This window comes from Phalacrocorax carbo, chromosome 1 (genome assembly GCF_963921805.1).
Source record: "Phalacrocorax carbo chromosome 1, bPhaCar2.1, whole genome shotgun sequence".
NCBI lineage: Eukaryota > Metazoa > Chordata > Aves > Suliformes > Phalacrocoracidae > Phalacrocorax > Phalacrocorax carbo.
The window spans coordinates 215,645,350-215,672,204 of NC_087513.1; the positions used below are offsets into that span (position 1 = coordinate 215,645,350).

At 47.8% G+C, this 26,855-nt stretch overlaps 1 protein-coding gene across 1 annotated transcript in view; it reads left to right on the top strand.

The window, feature by feature from the left end:
• Nucleotides 1-22,198, top strand: part of MAP6 (microtubule associated protein 6) — a 48,364-nt gene extending 26,166 nt beyond the window's left edge. The window contains exons 2-4 of the mRNA XM_064441539.1: nt 6,943-7,156; nt 8,853-9,049; nt 21,960-22,198. Coding sequence (XP_064297609.1) covers nt 6,943-7,156; nt 8,853-9,049; nt 21,960-22,029 — 481 coding nt within the window. The 3' untranslated portion in view covers nt 22,030-22,198. The remainder of the gene's footprint in view (nt 1-6,942; nt 7,157-8,852; nt 9,050-21,959) is intronic.
• Nucleotides 22,199-26,855: the final 4,657 nt, after the last annotated feature.

Consider the following 26,855-nt stretch of genomic DNA (forward strand, 5'->3'; position numbering starts at 1 on the left):
TTCATTGACCATCTCTTTTCCTGCATGAAGAGGGGACAAGGAGCTGGAGAATATTTGGAAGCAAATGATACTCTATTCCAGAAAGGCAAAATAATTTGAAAATCCCAGACAAATTTGCTACTTAGTTTGGCCAAAATATATATTGTTTTCATTGCCGTTTTGTTTAGAGGAATATTAAGGAGAAATGTAATGTTCTGAAGCATTCCTTGTAAAGCAGCTTGGTATTTTGCTTCATAAGGGGATTCATAGTCCTTCTGTGTTGTCCTGTGTAGAATAAGAAAAAACTGGGATGAAAAAGAATTAAAGAAACTGAAAGTTAAATTTAAATTTTAATTTTAGAATGAATGAATGAAACATTGCAGGCCAAACATTTCGTAAAGGATATTTTTGTTCCAGTGAAAACTCTGAATATTTTTCATTTTTTGTTAAGCCACAGTTTTTCAACTAGAAATTCTGTGGTAGAAATTAAGCTAGTCCATCTGTGCAGGACTCCACCATGAAGTTCCTGGTCTCCCTTCTCTGTGCCATTCATTTTTTCATATGTGCAGGTCAGGATGAGGGAATTGGGCTGGCTCAGTGCCAGTAAAATTGCTTTCAGCAGAATACGTTTAACATCCTGTGCTGATTCTGAACAAACGCAACCTCTCTTTAAAGTCCTTCAAGGTAGGTGAAAGCTTTGAAGTGGTTAAACCTGGCCCCATCTTCCCCTTCTTCGCCCTCATGGCTTTGCTCTGGCATTGATAGATGAAGGCAATCAATGCCTACGTGAGTGTCGGTGAGCATCTCCAGAGATGGCTGCATGCCATAGCTTGGAGCTCACATCAACCCCAAGTCCCCTTCCTGGGGTGGAGGAAGATGTTGAGGTCACCTTCAACTGCAACTACCTTTAGCAATCCTCAGCCAAGGGGAAAAGCAATTAAAATAAAATAACCAGGGTGGATGAAGCCCTGTGCAAGAGCACTGTGGTATCCACTGATGTATGTGGAGAGCAACTCTTGGCTTAAATGGGTATAGATCAGGCCACAACCTTCCTAGGCTACTGTCATATGAAGATCTGCTACCTATTAATTTGCAAGACATCTGCCCCATCCTATGCAGCCCTCTGTTCTCGTCCGGTCTGTAGATGGCTAAACTCCCTTTATCTTCATGGGGAATTTGTCCTGTTAGACTTGGCTTGCAAAAGGTCGTCTGATGCCTCATATACTCCTTTTTGTTGAGTTTCATTTCGATTTCCATTTCAGGTCAGCACTGGGTTCCCCCCTGATTCTAATTATACTTTGCAAGGCTGGGACCAGAGCTCGGCAGAAAATTAGGAGACATGTAATTTGCTGCTATTTCAGTTCATGCCAAGATAGCAATTCTTAAAATCCTCCTCAGCAAAATTAAAAGCAACGAAAATCCCTTAGATAAAGAATTACAGAGCTGGACTAAGTTGTGCCTGTTGGGTATGTCCATACTGGTTCTGGTCCATGCTCATGACTCATCCTTGCAGCGTGAGCGAAGGCTTTTGCTCCGCTTTTGGGTGAGCTTTGAGGCTTAGCTTTTCTGGGGTGAGGTCTAGCAGGACAGAGCGGTCTGCGGTGGTCCAGACACCACTACAACCTGTTGTTCTCGAAACAGGGAAAAATAACATTTTCAGGGCTCATTTCAGATTGCAGCCAGAATTTGGAGTTTTGGGGCACCTTCCCCACAATGTTACATAGTAGGAGGGAGGTCTCAGAACTTCAGGGGCTTTCCCCAAGCCAGGGTTGGTTTTAGTGTCACAGGAGCAACCACTACAATACCTTAAAGAACAGATATTTCTCCTAGTCTCAGAATGACAAGAAAAACACAACCCAAAAACAACTCTTAAAGTTGCTGCTTTTCATCACACTTCTTTGCTGCATGTAAGGAGTGTATAAATTTATAAAGCAGCATCTCTGAGTGATGTAAATACCCTGGAGCATCAGGCCAGCTCTAGACAGCACCGTGCAAGTGCCCTGAGAGGTTGTAGCTGTGCCGTGCACTGTTTGGTCAGCATGAGCTCATGGTGACGTAGGACTGTATCAGACAGACATTTGATGGAGAGTCACCAGACCTAAAAAGGGGATTTAGGTCTCCTTCCTGAGACATCCCTCCATCCCTACAGTCAACAGAGACGCAGACTGCAAGTAGGGCACCTGTCTCCTCGTTTGTACCTTTGCCGTAGTAAATTCAGTGTGCCTGGCCCTAAAACATGGTGATCCAGGCTGTGAAGTTGCTAGCAGACTCCTGCCTACATTTTTGGCCCAGGGTAACTAGTACTTTTCCAAGCAGCTGTTGGGCTGGGTTCAGGAGCTGGCATATCCCAAGGGCAGTTCCCAACGGGCTGTTTTCCCTCACTCATCTGTGGTGGAGATGGAGAGATTTAGGAAATTGTGCTTTTGTGCTAACTAACCATGGTAAGCTGAGTTTCTGGGCACAGGCGCAACCAGAACAGAATAGCCCGTGACTACTCTAGTAACACTTTCTTACGGTTTATATGTTGCCTGAATATCAAAAATAGGCACTGAGATCAGCTTGTTGCACCAGGCGTAGCTGTAGTGAATGGTCTGAGGTTCTCTCCGCCTTCCTCTGCCTCTGCAGGCTCTGGGTACCAGATATGCAGAATCGGGCACACTGGGTGCTTGAGCCTGGTCATGGCAGGGAGCAGCTTGTCCATCCCAGGTGTGGTAGGACTCCGTACAAACATGGCCCGTGCCCTCTCACATGCTTAAGGGACTAGCTCTAGTCTAATAGCTGGGGATGTGAATTCATGCACATTTGCCTGAAAAGGATTTAGAATAGAATCATAGGATCATAGAATGGCTTAGATTGGAAGGGACCTTTAGAGGTCATCCAGTCCAACCCCCCTGCAGTGAGCAGGGGCATCTTCAGCTCAATCAGGTCGCTCAGAGCCCCGTCCAGCCTGACCTTGAGTGTTTCCAGGGATGGGGCATCTACAACCTCTCTGGACAACCTGTTATTTATAGATGTGCACTGAATCCGTGTGACATACCTAGTATTTACAGCTTCTTTGTCAATACTGTAAAATATTTCAAGATCAGTAGCTTTCTATCCTCCACTTCCAGAGAAGCTTGTGGCTGAGCTTCAGAAGGATGTGGAACTGCTGGAGCAAGGCCAGCGCAGAGCTGCCAAGGGGATCAGGGGCTGGAGCATCTCCCTTGTGAGGAAAGGCTGAGAGACCTGGGCTTGTTCAGCCTGGAGAAGAGAAGCCTGAGGGGGGTCTCATCAGTGCTTATAAATATCTGAAGGGTGGGTGTCAGGGGGATGGGGCCGGGCTCTTTTTAGTGGTGCCCAACGCCAGGCCAAGGGGCCACGGGCACAAGCTGGAACACGGGAAGTTCCCCCTGAACATGAGGAGAAACCCCTTTGCTGTGCGGGCGCCAGAGCAGGGGCACAGGCTGCCCAGAGAGGCTGTGGGGTCCCTTCCCTGGAGACATTCACCCCCCGCCTGGACGCGGCCCTGTGCCCCTGCTCTGGGGGTGCCTGCTCCAGCAGGGGGTGGGATGGGGTGAGCTCCAGAGGGCCCTTCCAACCCCCACCAGCCTGGGAATCTGTGAGCTATTTTGGAACTGGTGGACATAGTGCATCAGCATGCATCCACCTAAGAACGGCTATTGGTCTGTCCTTTGCCTGCAAAGCCAGGCTTATCTTGGGAGATGCAGGGTAGTCAAGGGTCCTGTTGCCAAGTACGTGGGAGCTAAGTAATCACAGAATTGTTACATCTGCATTAACCCAGCAAAGCAAGGGTGGAGGAGAGCAGAGGAGTTTGTGCTGATTTTTAACAGTCAGATGAGATTTGTTTTTGCATTAACAGCCCAGCTCTATTGCATGATCTCTTGCTTTAGCATTTCAGCAACCAGCCCATGGGATTGTAGAAATGCATTCTCTGCCAGCCCATAGGTAGCATGAAGCTTTTTTTCTCCCTTTTCCTTGCCTCATGTGTCTGCCTTGTCTACAGAGATCACAGGCTTTTCAGGGAGCCGCCTGCCTCTTTCTGTATGTTTGCATAATGCAGTGCATAATGAGGTTGCCGGGCTCTATGGTAACAAATACAATCGCGCTGCTTCAAACCTCACCTCCACCTAAACCAGCATTTTATGAGCAGCAGAATGAATAAATCCTGGTTGTGTTCTGTCTTTAAAGACCAGCCCCTATGTGGACTACATGGACTACAGCCTCCGTCCACCGTCTCTGGTTCTGTAGATGCAAGCTGTGCTGAGGTTTGCTGATTGACGTGATGGTCCGTGTGGGCTGGTTGGCCAGCTGGCCTTATGCTCAGTAAGAAAATGAACTTTACCAGGCTTTCCCTCAGTTGAAGAACACCGTTTGGATGTTCCTTCTGTGCCCGCTCACTGGTTTTGAGGAGAGGTGTTGTGATTTTCACCCCTGAGATTTCTACCTCTGCCACAAATACAATAGAAAACAGCTAACGGGTTCAGAAGTTGCTAGGAAGGAATCGGAGTGGCAGATAGGCATCGGCAGAGAGAATTAGTGCATGATTTTATTTCCTTTAGAAAGCAGTTGAAAATACATAGTCTACTTTGGAACAAAAGTGGATCCTAGGAATAAGCGTCTTCTGAAGAGCTTGGGTTGAAGTTTGAGTATGTCAGTAATGTGTTCACACCTTTAAACCAGCTCTTTCAAGGTGTTTCCTCTTCCTTTCTCTCAACTCTTCATGCAGGAGGGATATTTTAACAGTGGACTGTAGAGAAATACCTGTGGACAAATGGGTGACGTTCACTGAACGGGAAAGAAGGGGACAGATGAGCCCATTCATATATTGCTCATCCAGTGCAACAGTTTCATGACGAATAGCATCCTTCAGACAAGCAGTATCCCTGGGACTTTAGTATCACCCACGCCCAAGAAAGGCTGAACAATAAAAGAGGGGGAGGGAAATGAAGATAGAGGGAAAAGAAAAAGTAGATGTAGGTAGAATCAACACCAAGAAATGATGGAGAGGTGGAGATGGGATTTGACTCATAGATTAAGGTACCGACGTTTAGGGGTGTCTGTGTGAGTGTCTTCACATGGGCTAGACGTTTGTATTGCCATCAGCAGAGATCTAGTCAGTTAACAGAGCCCAAAGAGGCATTCAGCTCACCCTAAAGCAGTCACCCATCTCTGGCATAGGGAAGGGCTCTCCAAGCTCCACTGACTACCACAAAGACCCAGTCACCCTGCAGATGTGTGGGGACCTTAACCCAGGTGTCTTAGGAGGAGAAACATACCCGGGAGACTGTTGCAACCAGCAGATATCTTGGAAGGGAAAGGGTTTTTCCATCTTTGGAGCGGGATTGTGTGAATGGGGAATGTTGTACTGGGTGGGCAGGGAGCTGCAGTGATCCTGCACGTGAAGGGATCATTTATTACTGGTCCTTGAGGGCAAGAGATGAACTTCTGCAGCCTAGGTGCCCTGTCGAAGCGGGTCCTCTGATGACCGACTAAATGTGCGTGTTTGTACTGAAGCTTTTCTGAGCCTCTGGGCTCAGTCCAACTGCTTATCTTCGTAAAAGTAAAAGCTGAATATCTCCGTGGCCATTTGTGAAATTTGGTTGAAGCTGATTATGAAGATGTTCAAAGCTATTATGGGAAGGGATTGACCGGCAGTACCCTCGCTCAGAGTTCGCTTCCCTGATAAACCTGGCTGAAAACAATGAACACAACCCAAAGGTGGTTGAGTGGAACAGGGCAGGAGGGGCAGGGCCTGCAAATTAGAGGTCCAAATGCCTCAGAGGTCCCAAAATTAAGACAAGGGCTTTGATTTCCAAGGAAAATTCACCCCTTTGCAGAGGGCTTGTGTCACCGCTGTTAGGGTAGCTCCTGGCGTGCACTGGAGTCTTAAGGATCTAAACACTGCCTGGGACTATGTCTGAGCATGACCCTCTAAGGTAACAACACACTTGGGGTTTCTCCATCCCTATTCTCAGATGAATGGCAGTTTTTTGAAAAAAAAAAAAAAAAAAAAAAAGAAATGGTTTCCTTCAAAACTAGAAAGATTTTGGTGTTCCATTGGGAAGAACTAAAAAATGCATGAGAAGGGGGCTGTGGATGGGAACCAAAATGTGTCCAGCAGATGCTAAAAGTCTGTGAAATGTGCTTGGGTTTTTTTTCTCAAAAAAGTCACAGATCTGTCAAAAAAATATGAAAGACGGTGTTGCTTTTCCCAGTAGCTTGGGAATCAGCTAATGAAGAGAAGCCATAGCTCACAGTACGTGATAAGCTGAGCATTTCCTACCCTGTTTGAGTTTACATCTAAGACAACTTTATCTTAAACTATTCCTTTATGGAATTAACAAAAGCTGTTATGCATAATTTGGTGCAATATAGGCAAAATGATACAATTCATGACTTACAGGCATGGGTAAGGGATGGCTGTAGAAAATCTTGGCTCCTTACATTTCTGAGTCACCCAGCTCATTTGCCTGCAGGGAGGTTTGCTGAGAAGCGTGTGTCCTGTGTTGAGGAGCAGAACATGAATTTTGATGTTCCTTCCTAAATAGTCCTTTCCAGCCCGACCGTGAGAGTCAGGAGGTGCTCGCAGGTAGCTTCAGTGCAGAGGTGAAGCTGCAGAGACAAAAGCATGTATGTTCTTCAAAAAAAGGATCGCAGTCACACCTGAGACCAGCTTTTCAGAGGGCACCTGACCATTGTCACACAAGTAGCAAGTTGTCTGGTGCCCAGGACTGCCTGATTTTAATAGACCAAATTTCATTTGAACTTCTCCTAATGAGTCAGTGGGTTTTAGATGAGGTCAAACATGAGCCGTTGGGAGTCAGCTTCTTTGTAAACCTGACTGGATGGAGGCAAAAGCCCTTCCGAGTAGGCCTTGCTGAGGAATGAGGAATTCCACTCCCACATTACCACTACTGTTGTGTTGGCTTAATTCGTGAACCCTTTTCTTTTTTTGATCTTCAGAAATGAGTTCAGACCCTGGATAGATGTCAAGCCTGTGAAAGCTATAAAAGCAAAGGCCCAGTACAAGCCTCCGGAGGAGAAAATGACCCATGAAACCAGTTACAGCTCTCAGTTCAAGGGGGAAACCAGTAAGCCTGCTCCAGCCGATAACAAATTCCTGGAGCGCAGAAGGATACGCACTCTCTACAGCGAACCCTACAAAGAACCACCAAAGGTGAGAAATACAGCAGAAGGGACCCAGGGCCATCCCTGCTCCTGGTGGGACGTGTCCAACACAGTAAGGCTGGGCTGAACACTGCCTGCTGCCATTCCCCTTATGTGGCCTCTTCATTTCTGACCAGCGGGTGCATCTGGGCATCCACCCTGGAGATGGTGGTGGACGAAAAGCTGAACGTGAGCTGGCAACGTGCGCCGCAGCCCAGACCCCCACCCGTGCCCGGGGCTGCATCCCCAGCAGCGCGGGCAGCAGGGCGAGGGAGGGGGTGCTGCCCCCCTGCCCCGCTCTGGGAGACCCCCCTGCAGCGCCGCCTCCAGCTCGGGGCTCCTCAGCACGGGACAGACACGGGGCTGTTGGAGCGGGGCCAGAGGGGGCACAGAAATGCTCCGAGGGCTGGAGCCCCTCTGCTGCGAGGCCGGGCTGGGAGAGCTGGGGTTGTTCAGCCTGGGGAAGAGAAGCTGCGGGGAGACCTTATTGCGGCCCCCCAGGGCTTAAAGGGGGGCTGTAGGAAGGGTGGGGGCGACCTCTTTAGCAAGGCCTGCTGTGACAGGCCAAGGGGGGATGGTTTGAAACTAAAGGAGGGGAGATTCAGACTGGATCTAAGGGAGAAATGTTTTACGCTGAGGGTGGTGAGACACTGGCCCAGGTTGCCCCGAGAAGTTGTAGATGCTACCTCCAGTGTTCATGGCCAGGTTGGACAGGGCTTTGAGCAACATGATGTAGTAGAAGGCGTCCCTGCCCATGGCAGGTGTGGTGGAAGTAGATGATCTTTAAGGTTCCTCCCAACCCAAACCGTTCCATGATTCTATGGGCTCTAGTACAGGTTGATGCACTTTGGAGGCGATACTGCCCTACGTCAAACTGTAAAGAAGTGAGGTAGGGCCCAAATGAAGGGGTTTTTGCATTGTGATTTCCTAGGTGATTATCTAGACAGCTTTCTCTTTCTCCCTCCAAAACTATAGGCACACCACATTACACTTTTTCCCAGGACCAACATGGTAAGAGCCAGATCTTCATCTGCAGTTAGTTCGGAGCGCTCCGCAGATTTTGACAGTAAGCACTTTTGGCTTTGATCAGATGGAGGACAGGTGCCAAGAAGGGCCTGGGCTAAAATGTCTTCCAGCCTTGTTTCTAGGAGCAGTGGAGGATCTGCATATAAATGTAGTCAGTCTGCACAGTTTTAGTCCTTCCCAGAGTTTGTAAGTGCTTAGATTTGTGAGGTCTCATCAGGATGGCAGGGCCAGCATGGAGGAGCTGAAGGCTTCTGATCCTCCTTAATTTTGAAGCCATCCTCCCTACCTTGGGGGCTGTAGAAACAAGTGGATGCAAGACACTGTTGTGGACTTTGTTGAGGTGCAACTTGATGTCCTGTGCCCCAGCTACCCCAGGCAATCTATTGTAGAAATCTATTAGGGACAAGCAGACCGAGGAGTCACGTCCTGCAAGAAAGGTGGGGATTTGTACCAGCCTCATTGTCCTGAGCGTCACTTCTCTGCCTCGAATCCAGAGAAAGACAATCCCCTCTGGGCTTGCAAAACCCCTCTTCAAGTCAGAGGGCAGGTCATAGTTGAGTAGATAAATAACATTCATGCTGTTTCTGATCTAAATCCTGTTTTCCACCTGTCCTTGTGTCTCTCTTTCTCTCTCTCTCTCCATCTCTGTGTTGTCCTTTTGCATGTCACCCTCCATGCAGGTGGAAAAGCCTAGCGTAAAGCCTTCCAAACCAAAAAAGACCACAACAAGCCATAAACCCCTGAAAAAGGCCAAAGACAAGCAGATTGCATCTGGCCGGGCTGCCAAGAAAAAGAGCGCCGAGACCTCCAACACAGCAAAGCCAGAGGACAAGGAGAAAAGTAAAGAGATGAACAATAAACTGGCTGAGGCAAAAGAGTAAATGTCACTACACTTTCCTTTCTTTCTCGTTTTTTTTTTTTCCCTTTCTTTCTTTCTTTCTTCCTTTCTTTCCTTTTTTTTTTTTTTGATTAAATAAAGGCCACAAAATTAATTAGAGGCTTCTAATCTGCTTTTTGTTCTGATTGTATTAGAAGCTTTTCTGTTTTATTTCCAAGGAGGATTAGGGAATCCTTGTTTTTGAGGTCAGGTTGTTCTGCTTTGCCTGCACAACACGGCTCTGCACAGAGTGAGGGACGTGGGAATGCACAAGTGGGGTCGTAGGAGATGAAGATGATGGATCAACCATGATTGCGCCCAGCAGCCTGTCCCTTTCCTCAGGCTTGGTCCGTCAATGCTTTGACGGCGTCAAAGTGCCCATCGAGCCATGGAGGGGCTGTGCTCTCATCCCATGAGGGCCTTTTGGGGTTGGCCATTGTTTGGTCATCTCCCACTGGTGTCGGCAGGTGAAAGGTTTTAAAGGCAGAGAGGATCAGAGGTTCATTCGTGGTGCCATGGATCTGCCATAAATCTACTAGAATCAGTGGTTTGGCCAAAAGTGATTTCCCCTGGTGACACCGGTGGGACTTTTGCTCCAAGAAGCAACAGGGAAGGAGATCCTGTGCAAGTAAAGGGCCAACTCTTCCCCCAGGGTAACTGGGGGATAGTTCTAGCTGTATTAAGGCAGCTTCACCCATCAACACCACTCAAAAGACTCAACTGAGAAAAAAAAAAAGGAGCGAGGGAAGGTGCAGAGAGCAGCGAAGACTTCCCAAACATGTGGCAGGTCAGACTAGGTTATTGGCAGGCTGTTCTTCCCTATTGTTTTCCCTAGGTTATGGATCTTTTTAGTTATTCCTGGTTTGTTTTGAATCTTGGTCTGCTTTCTTCACTTCTGGGGTGCCAGTAGACAGAGCTAGATGTCAGAAAGAGGTTTAGTTTGCAGATGTGGTCTTCCAAGGGGTAGAAAGAAATAAGTAACCAAGGTTGGCTAGAGCTGGCAGTCCCCGTTGATTCGACTCTACCAGCTGTTGGAGTTCATGTTAGCTCGTAAGCATCCTAAGAGGGCCATAAACCAGTTGCTGGGTTCCCCAGACTCCCTCCAGGCAAGGGTTTCAATCTTATTTACTGTGCTCTTACTCTAGGAAGTCCCCATGCCCAGCAAGACCAGTTTGGAAGCTGTAAACACAGCAGGACCATTTGTCAGCGACTATGAACTAGCCCAACAGACTGGCATTGCACGCCCCAAAATTTGGGTCATTGAGTCAATGGGAGCTGGGAGGGGTATGGTCCTAACCCGAATTTACATGCCTAACTCCTGGATTGGGTCCTAAATTCGTAAGGATTAATCTTGATCCCACCAAACTGAGCTGTTAAACTCTCCTGTAGCAGAGTAGCTGCAAGTCAGGTTGCAGGATTCTTCTTTATTTTTGCAGCTCAATATTTCTGTCCTAACACGCGATCCAACCTGAAACTTTCAGAGAACAGACAATTGGGAAGAACGAAAAGAGAGATGGGAGGTAGGGTAGGGAGGTGGTGTAGGAGGAGAGTATCAGAACTGTGTTGCTGTAGAGGTGTTTGAATGAGGAGAGTCTTGCTGCTAGGATATTTTAGAGATGTGAAACTATCTTAACAGAAAAGAGGATGGGCTGGGAGGGTGAGGAGTCCCATTTTTGGGGTCCTGCCCCATTAGAATTGGGTCATTTGGAAACATAAACGAGTGCTGGGCTACAAGGCTGAGAGAAAGTTTCCAAAGAGGAGGAAAGCTCTGTGGTATACAGATAGTGACATTTGCTGGCCTTAGTAACGAATAAATGCCAAGTTCAGTGTATTGTGTGATGCGTCCTGTTTGCCTTGCGCTAACAGCCTAAAGCTTTGAGTATAAGTAAGTGTAGTGTTCTGAATTCAGTGGTGTATTTCCAAGCTTAGCTATGTTAGAACTGTGTGCTATGAGCTAGTCAGGTTGTGTATGTGGAAAATACATATTCATATATAGAAATATATATATATATTTAAACCTCCAATGTTTAGGAGGAAACCAGGGAAATCCTCCAGGAAGTAAAACTGTGGAAATCTTTGCGAATGTGGTGCATTTCTTGATGTGCATGCTCCATGGAGATGCTGACCTGTCCATATTGACCATTGCTTTTCTGAGTGCTCAGAAGCCCCTGCAGCACTGCTCGAGTGCAAAGCTTAGCTCTGTCTCCAGAGCAGCTTGGCGAAAGGCTTGCGTTGAGCTGGTGGAGGGGAGTGCCGCTCACAGCTCTTCCCACCCCGTCGCACAAGGGACAACTGGCCAGAGAAGCCTGAGCTTCCAAGACTTGGTGTGATTCCTTGGCATTTAGATGCTTCATCCATCCTCACACTCCTCAGTAACGTCCTTTCCTGTCACAGGATATAGCAACAGCCGTGGAGATGACGTGTCACAGCAGGCAGAACATGTCAGGAAGGCATGTAGACATACAATCACCCAACACACCAAGCTCCCTGCACGTAAGGAAAGACCATGCCAAACAATTCTCCCAATTCTTTTTTGGCCCAAAGCTTCACATTCAAAGAGACAGCACACTTGCCACCATTTCGCCTTGAATTCAATGGGAATTTAGCCCTTGACTTCAAGGGTAACCAAGTTTTGCCCAAGGAATATCATTACGATGCTCAGACCACCTAATCCAAGCATCCTCATGACTCTGGATCAACTGCTTGTCATCTAGGGCTTCAGGGTTGCTTCTTCTCAATGAAGAGCATCCATCACAGTGTTTGAATGAAACATGCGTAGTGAGTGGTCAGAGTATGGCCTTACGTTTCCTTAACACATGAGGTTTTTGGTGGCGTCTAACTACAGTGCTAGCCAGTGGTCTAAACTCCCTCTCTAGTGAAGGAACTTTCCAAGGGCCATTGAGCTACCTATTTTGGACACCTCTCTTTGGGTGGGATGCATGATCCTTGGAAGATTTCAATCTTTGCAGAAAGAGCCGGGGAGACCGGCAGGGCCTGGGAACCTCCCTCTCAGACAGCAACAAAATAGGGATATAAATCCAGGCCTCTGCTCCATGCGCCCCAGGTCCTCAGCACACATCCCAGCACACAGTTTAGCATTGCATTAAATGCCAGGAACTGCAGCAGAGTCAGGCCTCAGGGTGAAATCCTGCATTGCTCTACCTTCCACAGACCTTATGCCCATCCAACCCACTCAGGTTTATCAGAAAGGAGACCAAATCTCTGCCGTTTCAAGTTCACTTTGGACTCTGAGCTTGTCAATCCCTCTGGGAAAGGGTGCTCTGCTGTTATATGTTTCCAGCTACCACAATGCTGATCCTGTTTCACCGCTAATTTGTAATATGTTTTGCTTTCCTTGTAAAAAGATAAAAAGAAATGTTTTGCTTTTTACCCTGTGAAGGTTCCTGTGCTGTCTAGTGCTTGCTTCCTCATTTCCACTGTATTGTACTGTTACTCCTTTCTGCAAAATGGTGCTAATTGCTGACTGAGCTCCTGTTTTCTGACTGCTTTGCACACCGATCACCTGCTTCTCCATTTGCAACGCGTCCGGTGTAAAAACATGGCTCCCATGAATTCCACAAACTCTTGCCTCTTGGAGGCAGATAGGAAGTGTCTAATTAATATTTTGTGGCCTGGGTTTGGTTGCATATATCACAAACTGTCTCTTGTAATGTGTTAAGCACACCTCCTCGTGGTGCTTTTTCATTCTTGCTGTTCTAATGAGAATGACACACACTCACACACGCACACACACGAACACACACAAACACACAAATTAATGTATAGCCAATTGATTGTGACGTGCTTGTGATCTTTGCTTGCTCAAAGGGGTTTTTTTTTTCCCAATGATAAATAAATGCTAAAGACGAATACCACCTCCTTGATCTTGTTTTCTCGATAAGAAGCACAGTTAAGTGAAAGAAACACCCAACTGTAACCAGATTTGTGTTGCTCAGAGCCGCCACTTCCATGCCTGCCGTAGGGACAACTGAGCTGTCACAGGCTGTGTTTAGATGGCTCCTAAGCTCAGACTAGCGCGAGAGCTAGCCATTGGCAAGCGTGAAGATGGCCAGTGAAGGCACGCGGACGGAGCAGGTAGTTTGCTTTCATTTTCTGTACGTAACGGCGTGCCGAGCAGAGGGTCGGTGCGGTGCGTGCCCTGCGCGCAGGCTGCTGCTGCACCTTGCTCCTGTCCGCCTTGCGCTGGATCAGGGAGCCGAAACCGAACCCCATCGAGAGCTGGAGGGGGGGGAGGGGCTGTGGATGAGGTCGCTTAATTATGCACCCTTTCCAAACTGCCTACAGCTTTTGATTTGGCCCAAAACCACCTGAAAGACCCATGAGGGGTCAAGGGAGTATAAATCCTCATTGAAAGGAGGTGGCAAATTCTTGGGTTGAGCACTTTCAGCTTAGCCACCACTGAACAGGCATTTGACAGTGTCTGCGGAAGCACAAATCATTGATTTTATATTAATGAAAGTGTTTGCTATCTAGAGAAAATGGTGGTTGAGAAGAAAGCAGGGTTGAGGGCACAATTTTATTTTAAATGGTGAACCCTAATCTTTGTTTCATCTCTTTTTTCTTTTAGTTAGCCTCTAAGCTCCTACCTCCAACTTTTATTTTTAATAATGCTTTCTCTTTTTTAACGGGTATTCCAATAACATCCCCACCAACCTGGGGAAAATTGTCTGTATTGGGGTTGTCTTTTGAAATCTCTCCTCCAATATAGCTCTGCTGACTTCCACAAAGCACCGACCCTTTTCTGCATTGCTGTTTCTGGGTGCTATTTCTCATCCCTGCCTGGTTTACAAATCACTTACTGATTTTATCCCGTCTGTGACTACACGCTAACAACAGCACTGCTTTCGGCTGTCCTGCCGTATCACCCTGCCTTCCCTCTCCCTTCCCCACCAGCTTCATCCATTCATCGATCATGCATAACTATATGATCTGCAAAGCGTTTCAGCTGAGCTGTCGGTCTGGGGATTTGTCGTTTCACCCCTTCACAGCTGGTCTTGGGGAAAATGTTCATTGTTAAAAGACTGGTCGTCGATGGGGCTTATCTGTGACAATCCATGTTGGCCAACGAAAGGTTTCTCCCATGACACAAAGGTATGGGGTCTGTTCCACACTGCAGCATGGGTGGGTGATCCAGCTGCTCCCACACAGCTGCCCACACTCAGTGCTGGAAAATACGCCCTTGCTGTCCTGTTGCGCTCTGACCTTGCTCAGCATCGCAAAGCCTAAACACCCAAAGGGGCAGGATGCATTTCCAAGAGACAGTAAGACCCACTGGGCTGATGACGGGCATGGGGAGTGGGTTCCCTGGTCTTTAACCATCACTGTCTGAACCCGCTGCTACTGACTCCCTCCTCAATCTTTGCCAAGTCATCACTGACTGGCACTGCCCACCTTTTATCAAGGGTTGTTGTGGGAACGATGTCTCTGCAAAGCACTGGAGGTGGGTTACTAGAAATGAAATGCTTTGTCTTATACGAGCATTTAGTGTGGAGGCGCTGGCTGGAGTAAAAACCGTGCTAATTGTCAGTGTTGGCGTCTGGTGAGGGGTCAAGGAGGGGAGAGAAAATGCTGGCATGTTGAATTTAAAGAGTCAAGTCTGCTTCTCACACTCTTAATAACGGAGCGTCTGAGTGCGGCTTTGCAGAGGTGTCGCTTTGACTGCACAGGGTGTGAGCAGCCTCATGAGGGGTGACCAGCATGTGTCCTATTTTAATCAGTTGCTTTCAAATACATCGTGTGCTTTCAAATACACACCCCCGAAGACTTGTGCGTGGATGGATGAAGAGGTTCCTACCTGATGCTCTTCATCCCTCCATCCTGTTCCCTGCATCAGGCGGGGGCCTAAGTGCCTTGGGCGTGGGACTGAGATTTACTGATTTTACCACTTCCATATCTCTGAGCTTCCTTTGAAAATCTTGGTGATCCTTATTACATCCCTGACTGGTAAAGCAAGGTCAAAGGATGAGTACAGATGTTTCATCAGCTGATGTGTCAGCCCTTATACAAATGCAGCCTCCTGTGTTGCAATATCCTTTGGATTTTGGGTTTATTTATAGGCCAGTGCAGGAGAGAAAGGGACTTTTTGAGAAGATGTCTCTGTCCTACCTGGTACCTGCCAACATCCAAGGAATAACCACCATCCCCCACAGCAACAGCAACGTCAAATGAAGAAGAGGAGCTGTACAGGAAGAAGAAATTCCCTAGTATGAATGTGATGACATGGCCATGTTCAGCACTAAGAACAGTATCTTTTGCACAGTTGGAAAATATTGTGATGTTCAGACATGGGCTTCAGCTCTCCCTGTCTCCAGCAGTGTCATGGTAAGTTTGATCCAACTGGGAATTTGACAGCCCACTTCTATTTGCCCTTATTCACGTGAGCTTTCTGGGTTGGGAGCAATTCCACTAATGCCACTGGGTCTACTCACAAGCTCAGAGGTCTGCACTGAGGGGTAACACAGTTCTGAGTACTTCAGGATTGGTGGTTTATCACAAGCTATGGCGATTGCTTGTAAACAGTCTTAATTTCTGTTGCAGGGTGCCTTGGAAACAGCTCCCTAATCATGACTGCCGTGTGGAGGAGATATGAGCCCAAGGATAAAAGAAAAGCCTGCTAATGGATTGAGGGCATCTTCATGCTTTCTAAAGCGTTAACTTTCCCTGCAGGGAGTCTGCTCAACGGAAACCAACGGCAAGGACCAGCCACCAGAAAAATGATGGATGAGGCGTACTGACAGGTCTTAGAGATATGTGAGAGCATAGAGGAATAATAACCGTTCCTTCAATGCCAGCGGTTCAGTGGTGTGAGAGATGGAAAGGGGGAAACAGTCCTGAAACCCCCTTGTTGTCATCTGCCCACCTCCCACCCCACCCTTGCCTGAGACATGCAGCAACCTCAAGCCCCTGAGCAAAGTTAGGTCTTCCCATGTCTCCTTGAGGAACCAGAGACCCTCATGCCCTGCCTGTGAAAGGTCTGGAGAGCTGGGCCACGGCAGAGGGTGAGGAGCACCCTCCACGGTGCGTGGTGAAGGGGAGCTCACCACCCAATGGCTGTGGCAGGTGGGTCTTCCTCATCAGTTAAACAGCACCCAGGAACTTGCTGGTGCCAGTACCCGATGGTCAAGACGGGGAAGTCCTGAGCATAGTCCTTGGTCATTGGACTGACCTGCTCCTTGGCCTGTTCAGGATTTAGTACCCAACTAAGGACTGGTTCAGCGGCCACCTTGCTTGGAACCAAGAGATTTATCAGCAAGGACACGAGCCAACAAGGCACCTTTAATTTAATGAAATAGTGCTTTGGAGTCACAGGGCAGTGGATGTCCTTGCCCACATTGCCCCTGCTCCCGCCCCCCCCCAACTGTCATCGCTGATCAGACTTCGCTGTCTGTTGGCTCCTTCACATGCAGTCTTCAAGGCCCTTGCCACCCCACCAGACCCCCATCTACCTGCCATGCCACTATTCCTTTTGCCTTCAAAATCATTTTCCCTCCATTGCCCTTGCCAGCTTTTCAGTGTCTGTCCCACAGCTGTTTCTTCAGCCCTTTGTTTTCTCCCACCTCTCCCACCCCAACACCTTTCCCCTCCAGGTCATCCCAAACACCCAGCTCTACCAGGGACCTTCTCCTTCCCATCCTCCCCAAGTTACTGTCTCGTGTCCAGTCTTGTCTCTCTTGGACTGTAAGCCTTTTTCTTTGCCTGTACTGTGCAATAACGCTCACTGCTTAGAATAAACAATACCTCACCCACTGACTGTCCTTTCTCTCTCTCATTTCTTGGTGTGGCTTCAGTAGATGTGTCTGCAAGTGCACTGTGTGTCTGTCCTCATGGCCAGTCCAGCAGTCAGTCTTGCTGCCACAGCTCTATCCGTAGTCTTTTGGGATGGCTCTGCTCGTGTCTTTGTTCCCTGGTACCTTCCTTTCTTTGTTACAGCCACAGAGACAAGCTTTGTGTCTGTGTAGGAGCCTGGCTTATTCAGAGCTGCATGACCTCCTGTCCTTTGCAATTCTGGTACGTCTGATAAAGAGGTTGGCCTTTCTCCAGCTTCATGCAGAGATGTCCTGGGCTGGCAGGTGGCTCAACAATGCAGCAGCTGAGGAGAAGGAAGAAAAAGTCTGGTAGCCCAGAGCAGAGGCAGCCGATGATAAAGGAATTACATTTCCCTGCGCACTACAGAAAACAGTGGGCAGAAGTGTGTCAGTGGAAATCCAAGCAGGTGCCCCTCTCTCAGGGGAAGAAGCGGTACCTGGCTTAGCAGCAGGATATGTTGGAGAGATGCATTCCCATGAGGCTTCCTGTGGTTCAGAAGGTGCCTTGAACATCTGCTCCCTCCATCCCAGGCTAGGACTGGGCCTGCCCTTGGTCCCTTCAACCTGTGAGTACAGCAGGGACACAACTGTGACTAAGTCCCAGGTGCCTCCTTTCTCCCTCCTTGTCCTAATTTTTTGCCTGAACATGCCAGTTTGGTTTGTGCTGGCTGGAGCTATGGAGATGGTGCTTCTTCCCATCTGCTCCACACACACACGGAAAGGTGCAGGAGCAGCTCGGTTCCTCTACCCTTACTGTGACCCTCACTGCCAGTGGTGTGACACCACCCTGCCAGAAAGCAAAGGAGGCTCCTTATGCTGAGTGAGCAGCTGAGCTCACAGCGTGGCCATCAGTCTGGTTTCATGGGCCATCTGCAGAAGTTAGGTCTGAAGGCCTAACTCAAGGCCAGACTGAAGCTGGTTGGTGGACACGGATAGGAGAAGGATCAAGCAGTGCTCGGTCCCCTGGGCTTCCTTCAGTGGTGCTGTGCAAGAGCAGACAGACGAGATGGACTGTGTGGGGAGGTTCAGTCCTCCTCAGTGAGGAGCCTGGAAATTTCATCTAGGACAAGCGAGACCTGCAGCTGGGTTGTGCTTAACATCTCCAGGCTCTTGGGATTTCAGTGTAGATACTGGAAAGAGGCAGCAGGAAAGAGGATCCCTGGGTGTAGGTAATGCCCTCTATCCTTTCCCATGTGTCACCATGGCCCACCTGCCATGCTGACCCCCTCCTCCTCCAAACTCCAGACTCCAAGACTGAAAAAGTTTTAGAACAACCTAAAGCAGCAGCCAAAAATCTCAGCTGCACTGTTTTAGGGACTGAATGATATTCAGGACAATATTCCTGTATTCCAGTGGGGTCCCTAGATGACCTTGGGGGTACATTGAAATCTTCTAACATGTAAATTTCTGCTAGCAGAGCTTTGTAAGTGCTTCTATAACTGCTGCTTTGCAGGTGGACATTTGTTTAACCTCCTTGCTGCTCACCTGACACCTACATCAGGTCAGATTTCACCATCAGACACTTTCTTCTCCTTCAGCCCTTTCTGGCCCCAAACTGGTGCACATTTCCAGGGCACACCCAACCTATGCAAGTGATAGCAACCCCTCTGATTGCTTAGACACAGACCCAGGCTGAAATTCTTCATTTCCCTGATGTAATGTACAGATTTAGCCCCACTATTTGATGTCGTCGCCTTTTCCGAGGGATGTAACCGAGACCAGATACTGAATACAACATTCAGGTCATTTCCCAGGACAAAGAAGATTTGTATTAGCACAGGCAGCAGACTTGGATGCACAAAGGGCCATAAAGCATTCAGCAGAGAGAAGTGACTCGCCGTGTCCTGTAACCTAATTGTTAATTGCATTTGCCCAGGAATCAATGAGTTTGTATCTTCCGAGGAACATGAACCTGCCACAGTCCTGGGCGAGGGCCCTAACCAAAAGATCAGTTCCTCCACAGAGATCTGTCTCCTCACCTGAATTCTCTGCGAAATAAAGGCCATATTTCATGGTTCTTTGCAAAAAAACAGCCCTTCGGTGCCAAACTTCACAGATGTGTTGCTGTTCCTGAGCCACCAGGATAGGATTCCTGGTGCTTCTAGTTGCTCTTGAAGTCAGCTTTTAATTTTACGTGTGCCTGGAGCTGGCTCTGTCTATGCAGACTCATAACAGCTCCCAGATAGTTAAACTGCTTTCAAGGAAGATAATTTTGCAGAGGAGGATAAAAGTCATCAGCTCTGTTCTGATACGAGGCCACCAAAACACCAAGACCGGAATCCACAGAGGAACAGCGGGGAGCCGTGAGCAGGTCCTCCGCATCTGTGAAGAACGGGGTAACGTTGTCAAAGCCCAGCACCATCAGAGGCAAGTTTAGGCCCCAAGTCACACGCCCTGCTGTTACACCAGGCCCAGCGAAGAGGAGACCATGCTATGTGTGCTTGTGGTGGTCATCCTTCCGTTGTTTCCCAACACCAGGTGCTGCCTCTGGGAAATGAACCCTTGCTGAATTTCACACTTCTTCTGCATCTCTCTCAGCCGTAACCTGAATAATGATCTGTCACCTCCAATCCATCTCCTCCATTTCTTGCCTTGTCACATCACATAATTAACCTCTCCTACACACATGGGTCTCACCAGGCAACGCTTTGCCACCGGCAGCCCTCGTGAGGACAAAGATCTCCGAACTCTTTCCTTGCTTGGCTAAGACAAAGATAATTTGTAAATGTTGCTGTTTCCATGTTAGGTCTCATTACTTTTGAGGGTCAGGCTTGCCTTTCAACCCTTTGATTTGCACCCTCCTAGCTCACTCTTCCCAAGGCTGGTACCCAGGGCTGGACCTTGCTGTGCCAGGTGAGAGGCTGTGCAACACTGTTGTCCCTGGATACCAATTCCTGGGGAAAATAATGTAATTACCTCCCCCCTCATGCTCCGTCCAGTTTAAAACAGGTTCGGAATGAGCTTTACTGGGAAGCACAATCACAGAGTTATCTGTATTCGATGCAAACAAAGAAGTAGCCGGGGGATGTGAATGGGACACAGCCTCTTTCTCCTCCAGAAGAGGAGAATACATGGCTGAAGGATGCACGTACTCATGAGAAAAGAGCCAACAGATTAAAATGAAGAAGTAACCACCACGCAAACATGCACTGAGGCTTCCATGGCTGCCTCAACAAAGAGGTACCACACCAAGGTTGCTGAAAAGGCTGAATTCCCCTGGTGATTCTAGCAGGGGCTAAGGGAAATGTTGATGAAGGGTGATTTCAAACAGTTTATGTCGCTCCAGGGAGAGATGGTTTTGGCTTTCAAACTCTATTCTGAAATGCAGGGCAACAGCAAGAGCGGGGTGGGACACCAAGAGCAGGGAAGAGGTGGGGTTAGTCTGGCGTTGACCCACCTACAACGTGGAGCATTACATGCTCACTGCACGGAAGGCCTCACGTCAGGCTCCATAGTTACTGCATCCTCCCTTCCTAGATCAGGAAGACGTGCTCGGAGGGGGTGGCTTGGTGCCTGGAGTAGCTGCCGGCAGCCATGCCTCCGCTGGCAAGGACATGCAGGCGTTTCCAGCCTTCTCAAGACACCAGGCAACAGGTCCTGTCCTAGCAGATGTCTGTCCATCAGCAGTATGGGTCTGGTCTGACCTGACAGTGGGGCATCTTTCCAAAGAGGAGCTGCCCTGCATTTTCCCCTTATCCCCTGGCTTGCGGTGCTGGGCTCACCTCAATCCCTTGGGAGCGGGTAGGATGGAAGGACTCAGCAGTTTGCCTACTTTGGGGACACAGGGGAAAGGCCATGCCAACCTCTGCCAACAGCTTCTGGCAGCAAATGCCTCTTCACTATAAACATGAAGGGCAGGATGAAGGTGAGTGAGCAAGAGCCGTCTTGCCAGGGCTCCCCACGTGGTCCTGCCCCATGAGCCCCTCACGCAGGGGTGGTTAATCTCACGTGTCTGGGTTAGGCTGGTTTCATGGGCCAAGGAGATGGTAATTACCACTTCTTCTCCTGGCCCTGGTGTCAGCCTCTCCTTCCCTCCTTTAACCTGCAGGCTGGAACCGTTCCCTACACAAAGCCGATGTCAGGCTGGCGGATGAAGGGGATTTCCACAGTCACTTAATGCAACCACTGTGCAAAGCTGCCCATTTTAAAGCTGAGCAGCTTTCTCCTGCCTCTCCATCTACTTTCTGCAGCCTCACAGATCCCTCCCCATCCATCACGCATCTTCCTCATTCCTGGACATCCTCCTTCTCTTTCTCTCGCCTAATGAAGGTTGATTCCCTCCTTCCCTACAGGTCTTACCTTCCTCATCTCTCCCTCTGCACTTCAACAAGACCTGGCCTTCCCTCCAGCAGCTGTCCAGAGCTTTTCCTGGCAGCATCTACCCTAACTCCTGGGCTTTGTTCTCTTATGCTCCCATCCATGACTACCCCAAATCCACTCTAAAGGAGCTATAGGTTGCCTGAAACACGTGAAGCATGATCAAAACTTGGTGCTTAGGCTGACGCACCTCTGCTGTTTTACCCCAGCAAAGAAGCTGGCTCCAGAGCTCATGCCAACAGGGACCCAAGGCCTTGGTGCCACCATCACCTTTTGGTGTCTCCTGGGGTTGTTGAAGAGGAGAGGTGCTCTCAAATGGGTGTTAGCCTGTGTTAGCTGGGCTTGCTTTCCTGTTGGTTGTTTTAGCAGGCACCGGGTGCTTCCCGAGCTGCATTATAGGGCTTTCACCATCGCCTTGAGGGAAACAAACTGCTTCTTTGTGAGACAATTTTACAGTGAGGTGCTCGTTTGATGCAGGTTATAATCAATTGGCAAGCATTTTTCATAGCTGATGGGTGCGCCTGGTCCTGGTCCCATCTGAACCAGGGGCTGGTCAAAAAGTCAAGAGCTCCAGCCCCCTAATTCTGTGGATGTCCGTGGGTTTTGGACCAGAACCAGGCTCACCAACCAGCCTGAGGACATACCAAACATGGGTGGGCAGAGCCACTTGTCACGGGGCAAATTCCAACTTGGGGGTGGCATTTTGTTGTCGTGCTCCAGCCAATTGCTCTGACAGCTTTGCAATGATGCTCTTTCTCTGCTTCCAGGACCCCTGAAAAATCCACTGGTGCTACAGACCAAGAACCAAGTACCTTAGTGCAGGACCAACGCACATGAAGCCGAGCACTTTTCTTCTGAGCGGTGGTTGGAGCAAACTTATAGTCTGCATGAAATGCGTATCGTCTGGCTGTCATACAATAAAGCTGGTGATCAGAGTTGAACCACAGTTTATCTTGTCTCTCAAGCACTGAGAAGTTACTGTCACCAGGATCTGTGTAATACGGTTAGCATGTCTGTGCCTTGATTTATATTCAGTAAAGTCAGAGAAAGAAAACGGGTTAAATTCTCCCTTTTTTCATAGCTTCAAAACAGCACTGGTTTCCGTGTTCTTTCTAATTTATTAGATAATCTCTGGGTATGATTGATGATGATGAAGATGATCTCTGAGCAACAGAGAGATCAGATTCACTTCCATAACTCATGGAATTTTCATATTGGATTTCAGAGATTATCCCGTAAGCCTAGTTGATAGGATCAGCAACCCTTTTCAAAAATCCTTGGAAGGTTTAATGACTATAAATTCTTAACTGCTCTCAAGAACTCCCATTTGGACATCGCCAGGTTAAGCACGCCTTGTGCAACACCTGGCAGATCCCCTTGTCATTGTGTTGTAGCCAAGAACATCTCAGACCTTTTTCTGAGGCTGTTAACACACGATTTCTTCAACTTGCCATTTAGGGGAAATGCTGGACGAGACACAAAAACTTTCTGGCAAATTAGTAGTTCTTCTCAGCGTTTTTCAAAGAAAGTTTGGTTGAAAAATTATCAAGTAAGAGCTGGAAATGTTGTAGGAGAAATGCAGCTGGTTCAAGGGATTGGCGGCTCTGGTTGTTCTGTATGCCCATCTTTTCTGGGCGAGGGTCCCTGTGTCCACACGCAGCACATGATGTAGTCCAGCCCTACAGCCTGTTCCCTATGGATAGCCAAGTGCATGAAGTACCCAGACTGCTGTTCCAGCACACGCCAATAAATAGGTCTAGGTTTAGGCTGAAGTGTTGAAACACTTGGAGCTGGGATTTACTTTACTTTCTGCAAGTGCTAACTGTAAGCAGAAGGCTGCTCTTCCTTCCCAAATTAATTATGCCAGGCAGCTAATTCGTCAGAGATGGGGAGAGCTGGGCAGCTTCCATGGAACTCCAAAGCCCTCCAAAACCAGAGGGTCTGGTTTGCTGGGTCTAGTTCAGAAGGAAACTGCCTTGGGCTTGGAGAAGTCATTCAAGTATTTAAAAGTATAAATGCAAGCCCATGATGCACCTCCTCCTATATAAGTACTCCTCCTAAACAGCCCCTGTTCTGTGCAGAAGTAAATTAAGAGTGATGGCAGCAATGGCTGGACCAACTTTAAAATGAGAGCATGTTTTAGGACATCCAATCTCCTTCACCTGTAGAGACCGTTGGTTACTGCTGCTATTCGCTATTCATATTATACCACTGCTAAGGCACCCTGTGATGGCCAAAATCCGTGTGCCAAGAGCTCTACAGACATGGGACAAAACGAGAGGGAACTACCCAAAGGGCCTTGAAGGCAAAGCAGTTACATGCAGTTGCCTCAAGCTCCTGATGTTCACATTGTGGTGAGTTGTCTCCGGCAACAGAAAGGTTGAAAAGAACCTCTAGTCAAAGGGATAAAATGCAGAGGAATATTTGTAGATACGGCTTTTGTACAGGCCAAGAAGAAATCAGGGTAAATCCAATCACTGAACCATTGCAAAGCACCTGCGAGAAGATGTGAATAGTAACTAATGAAATATTCAATACAAAGGGAAGTAGATTACATGTCTGTGAATAATTGTGCTGAGCGTATGCCTCGCTCAATAGCTGAAGGGTCCTTGTAACACATGATTAAGTAATTAACTTTTTTTTTGTGTATAATTACCATGATTGCACAATTATTAGCAAAGAGCCCATTCCAAAGCTCCAGTGCCAGGCATCGGTGGCCTGTAGGAGGTTTTTCTCCACATCCCCGGAGCTGCTGGTGTCCGGGGGATGCCTGGCAGGCATCTGGGTGTTGCTCTCTGATGTCTTGGGGCTCATCACTTATCTCTGAATCAGATGCACCTGAGGAAAAAAGGCAGCATAGATCCAGTCAGCCAAGGATCTTGTCTATACGCAATTATTTGTAGTTACCCAGACATCCATGGTGGAAAACATGAGAAAAAAGGCTTGTTCTCCCATCAGTATCTGATCTCCAGGGAGCTGGTTTGGAGGGGCAGAAAAGTCAACCCTAACATTCACCAAAATACAGATATTTTTTCTGCCTCTTCAGCTCCCTGAAGCAGCTCGGCACAAGGCGAGAGCAGGAACAAGTAGCCACCAACTTTTATTTCACCTGTGGAAACTGCGGGGAAACGTGTCCGAAGTAGGAAGGTGAAATTTCACAGAGGCAGGTTTTGAAACAGTGGAGTTGATTTAAATGCTGACCCAAATGAAGGCAAAAGATGCCCACTGTAGAAAACATTTATGTCACTCAGAAGCAGCCACCAGACTGGGTATGATATTTCAGACCAACCAAAAAAAACAATATTCAAATTTCACCATAGAAATGCAACATTCTGATTTAACTCAGCATCTCCCCCTTCTCATCCCAAAATTTTCATTTTGCCACAAGCTGGAATATTTATTCTGTGTTAAGAAATGGTAATAATTTCTATATCCTGACAGATTCTGTTCTCCATTGCTAATATTTCCCTCCCATTCCTCCTGGTGTCAGCTGCTATCCTCAGACTTTTACTGCCTTCCACTTCTCTTTCCATTTAGCTTTTCTTCCTCTACATAATATGTCCCACTCAGGTTCCACCCACTCTCAAAAATAATTGAGTTACCAACTGTTGTGTTGCCCACCTGATGTATTACATATTTCATACTGTGCTTCTCTTTTTAGATTGCAAAGTATTTGTGGCTGGGAGTTTCCCTCATTTTGTGCTATTCACTGCTCTGCCTGTCTTTCACTTATCCTGAGGTATTACTGTAATAGACGTGATTAATAGGAATTATCCTCCCACCAGCAAGAGTAATTCAGTGCAGCCGAATTTTGCATGACTGCTTTTATCTGTGGTGTACTTGGTACATCCTTACAGGTTTGGCTGTGCTTTGGAGCAGCAGCAGTGTGAATCTGTAAGGCTGAGAAGGGGAACCCCCCCAGCAAGCAAAGCCAAGGCTAAAATAGGAGCAACACAAGAGACCAGAAATTAGAGCATGGAAAGAAAAGGAATATTTCCAGATCAGAAATTAAATGCAATAGTGGGAGGTAGAGGAAGGAGGCAAAATTTTCTGTTCCCCCCTCTAGAATCTGGGTAATAAAACTGGTCCAGGGAGGATGTATCCCCTAGAGAAGCGGAGCAGCAGTACTGGAAAAGAGGAGAGAGTTCAGGAGCGTGTTTCAGACTGGATTTAGCCTTTGCAGGTCCCAGGCTTCACAGCTTTGAGGACTTTTGCTGATTCTCATGAAAAAGGATTGTCCAGGGCTGAGAAGACATGTGAAGTTCACAGCAGATGCTTTGCCCACCAGCAGCACTGGCAGCTTGGATTAATGCTGGAAAACTCTTATCTGATGTTTTTTTACATTTAATGAAGCTGTGATTGAAGGAACTTGGGGTCTGGGGAGAGCTCCCAGACAGATGCATCGAGGAGCGGGGCAGAACTGAGGGGGGATTCAATCAGGATTTGAGGGCGACAGCATTCTTGGGTGTAAAGTGGCCAAAACTGCTGGAATTGCATCTGTTGAAATTGCCCTTCTGATTTATTGTCCGCCTCCTCAGAAGGGTGTAATACCCCCACCTGAATTGACTCCTTGCTGATTTATCCAGCCAAGGTCTGTCCAAATGGCACAGGATATCCAACAGCTCTTCATGCTGTGAATAACATGTTGGGTTTGGCTGGTTCCCTGTCCCCCACCAGTGATTCCTAGATGACTTATGCTGCCTTGTTTCTTCAAGGCTCTTAAAAATCCTGACCTGAATTATTTAACCTCTATTCATTCCCTCTTTCCTCCACTGGCTTTTCTCTTTTGTTTCCTTTACCTTGATGTGTTTATCTCCCACTCTGTCATTCCAGTCACTTCATTTCTCCTTCTACCCTCATGCATCTTTCATAGTTTACCCCCCTTTGCTCCGGCGAGGGGCAGGATTTCCTATTTGGAGGCGATCAGGTTTTGTGACATATCTAGGTTACTGTCAGAACTCCTTCTATGTGTAAAATGTCTTTCATTTTTTATGAATCTCCTTTAATAATTTATCCCCCATCAATGATGTATAATGAAATCAACGTCCTGAAATGGCTTTTCCACGTTGAGGTAATGGAACAGAGATGGGCTGGAAGGTGCTACCGCCGGGTGGTATTTGGTGCAAGATAAGCCAGAAGTTTCAGGGGAAGGAGAAAGCTGAAATAGCTGAGAAGATGCTATTTTTCAGGGTCTGGATCAGAAGAGAAAAGAACGGACCTGCCTTTTCTTTGCCTGCAATGTAAAACATCAGGAGATCAGGAGTCATATGAACCATTGTGATGGTCTCACTGGTGGCCTTTGGCTCAGAGCTAACCAGCATGGAGGTGAACCACCAAAAATAGCAAAAGCCAAAATAGTCTCCTCATAAAGGTGTGTTCACACATCTCAGGATGCCAAAACCACTCCATCACTTACCTTTCCTGAGCCGCAAATTTCCCACCGTGGTCCAAAATAGTTCACAAGATGTAACTGAGGATCATGGCCCTCGCCATATCATGAATTCACGGTGGTGGAAGAGCTGCTGTAGTCCAGGTGATCTGGGGATGCCTGTGAGGCAAGGTTGGTAGCTGTGTTATCATTTATTGGATGAGTAACAAGGCTTTGAGAGGACATTTTCTCAGGATCACAACTGCTGCACCAAATCAAGCGGAGGCTGTTGGTC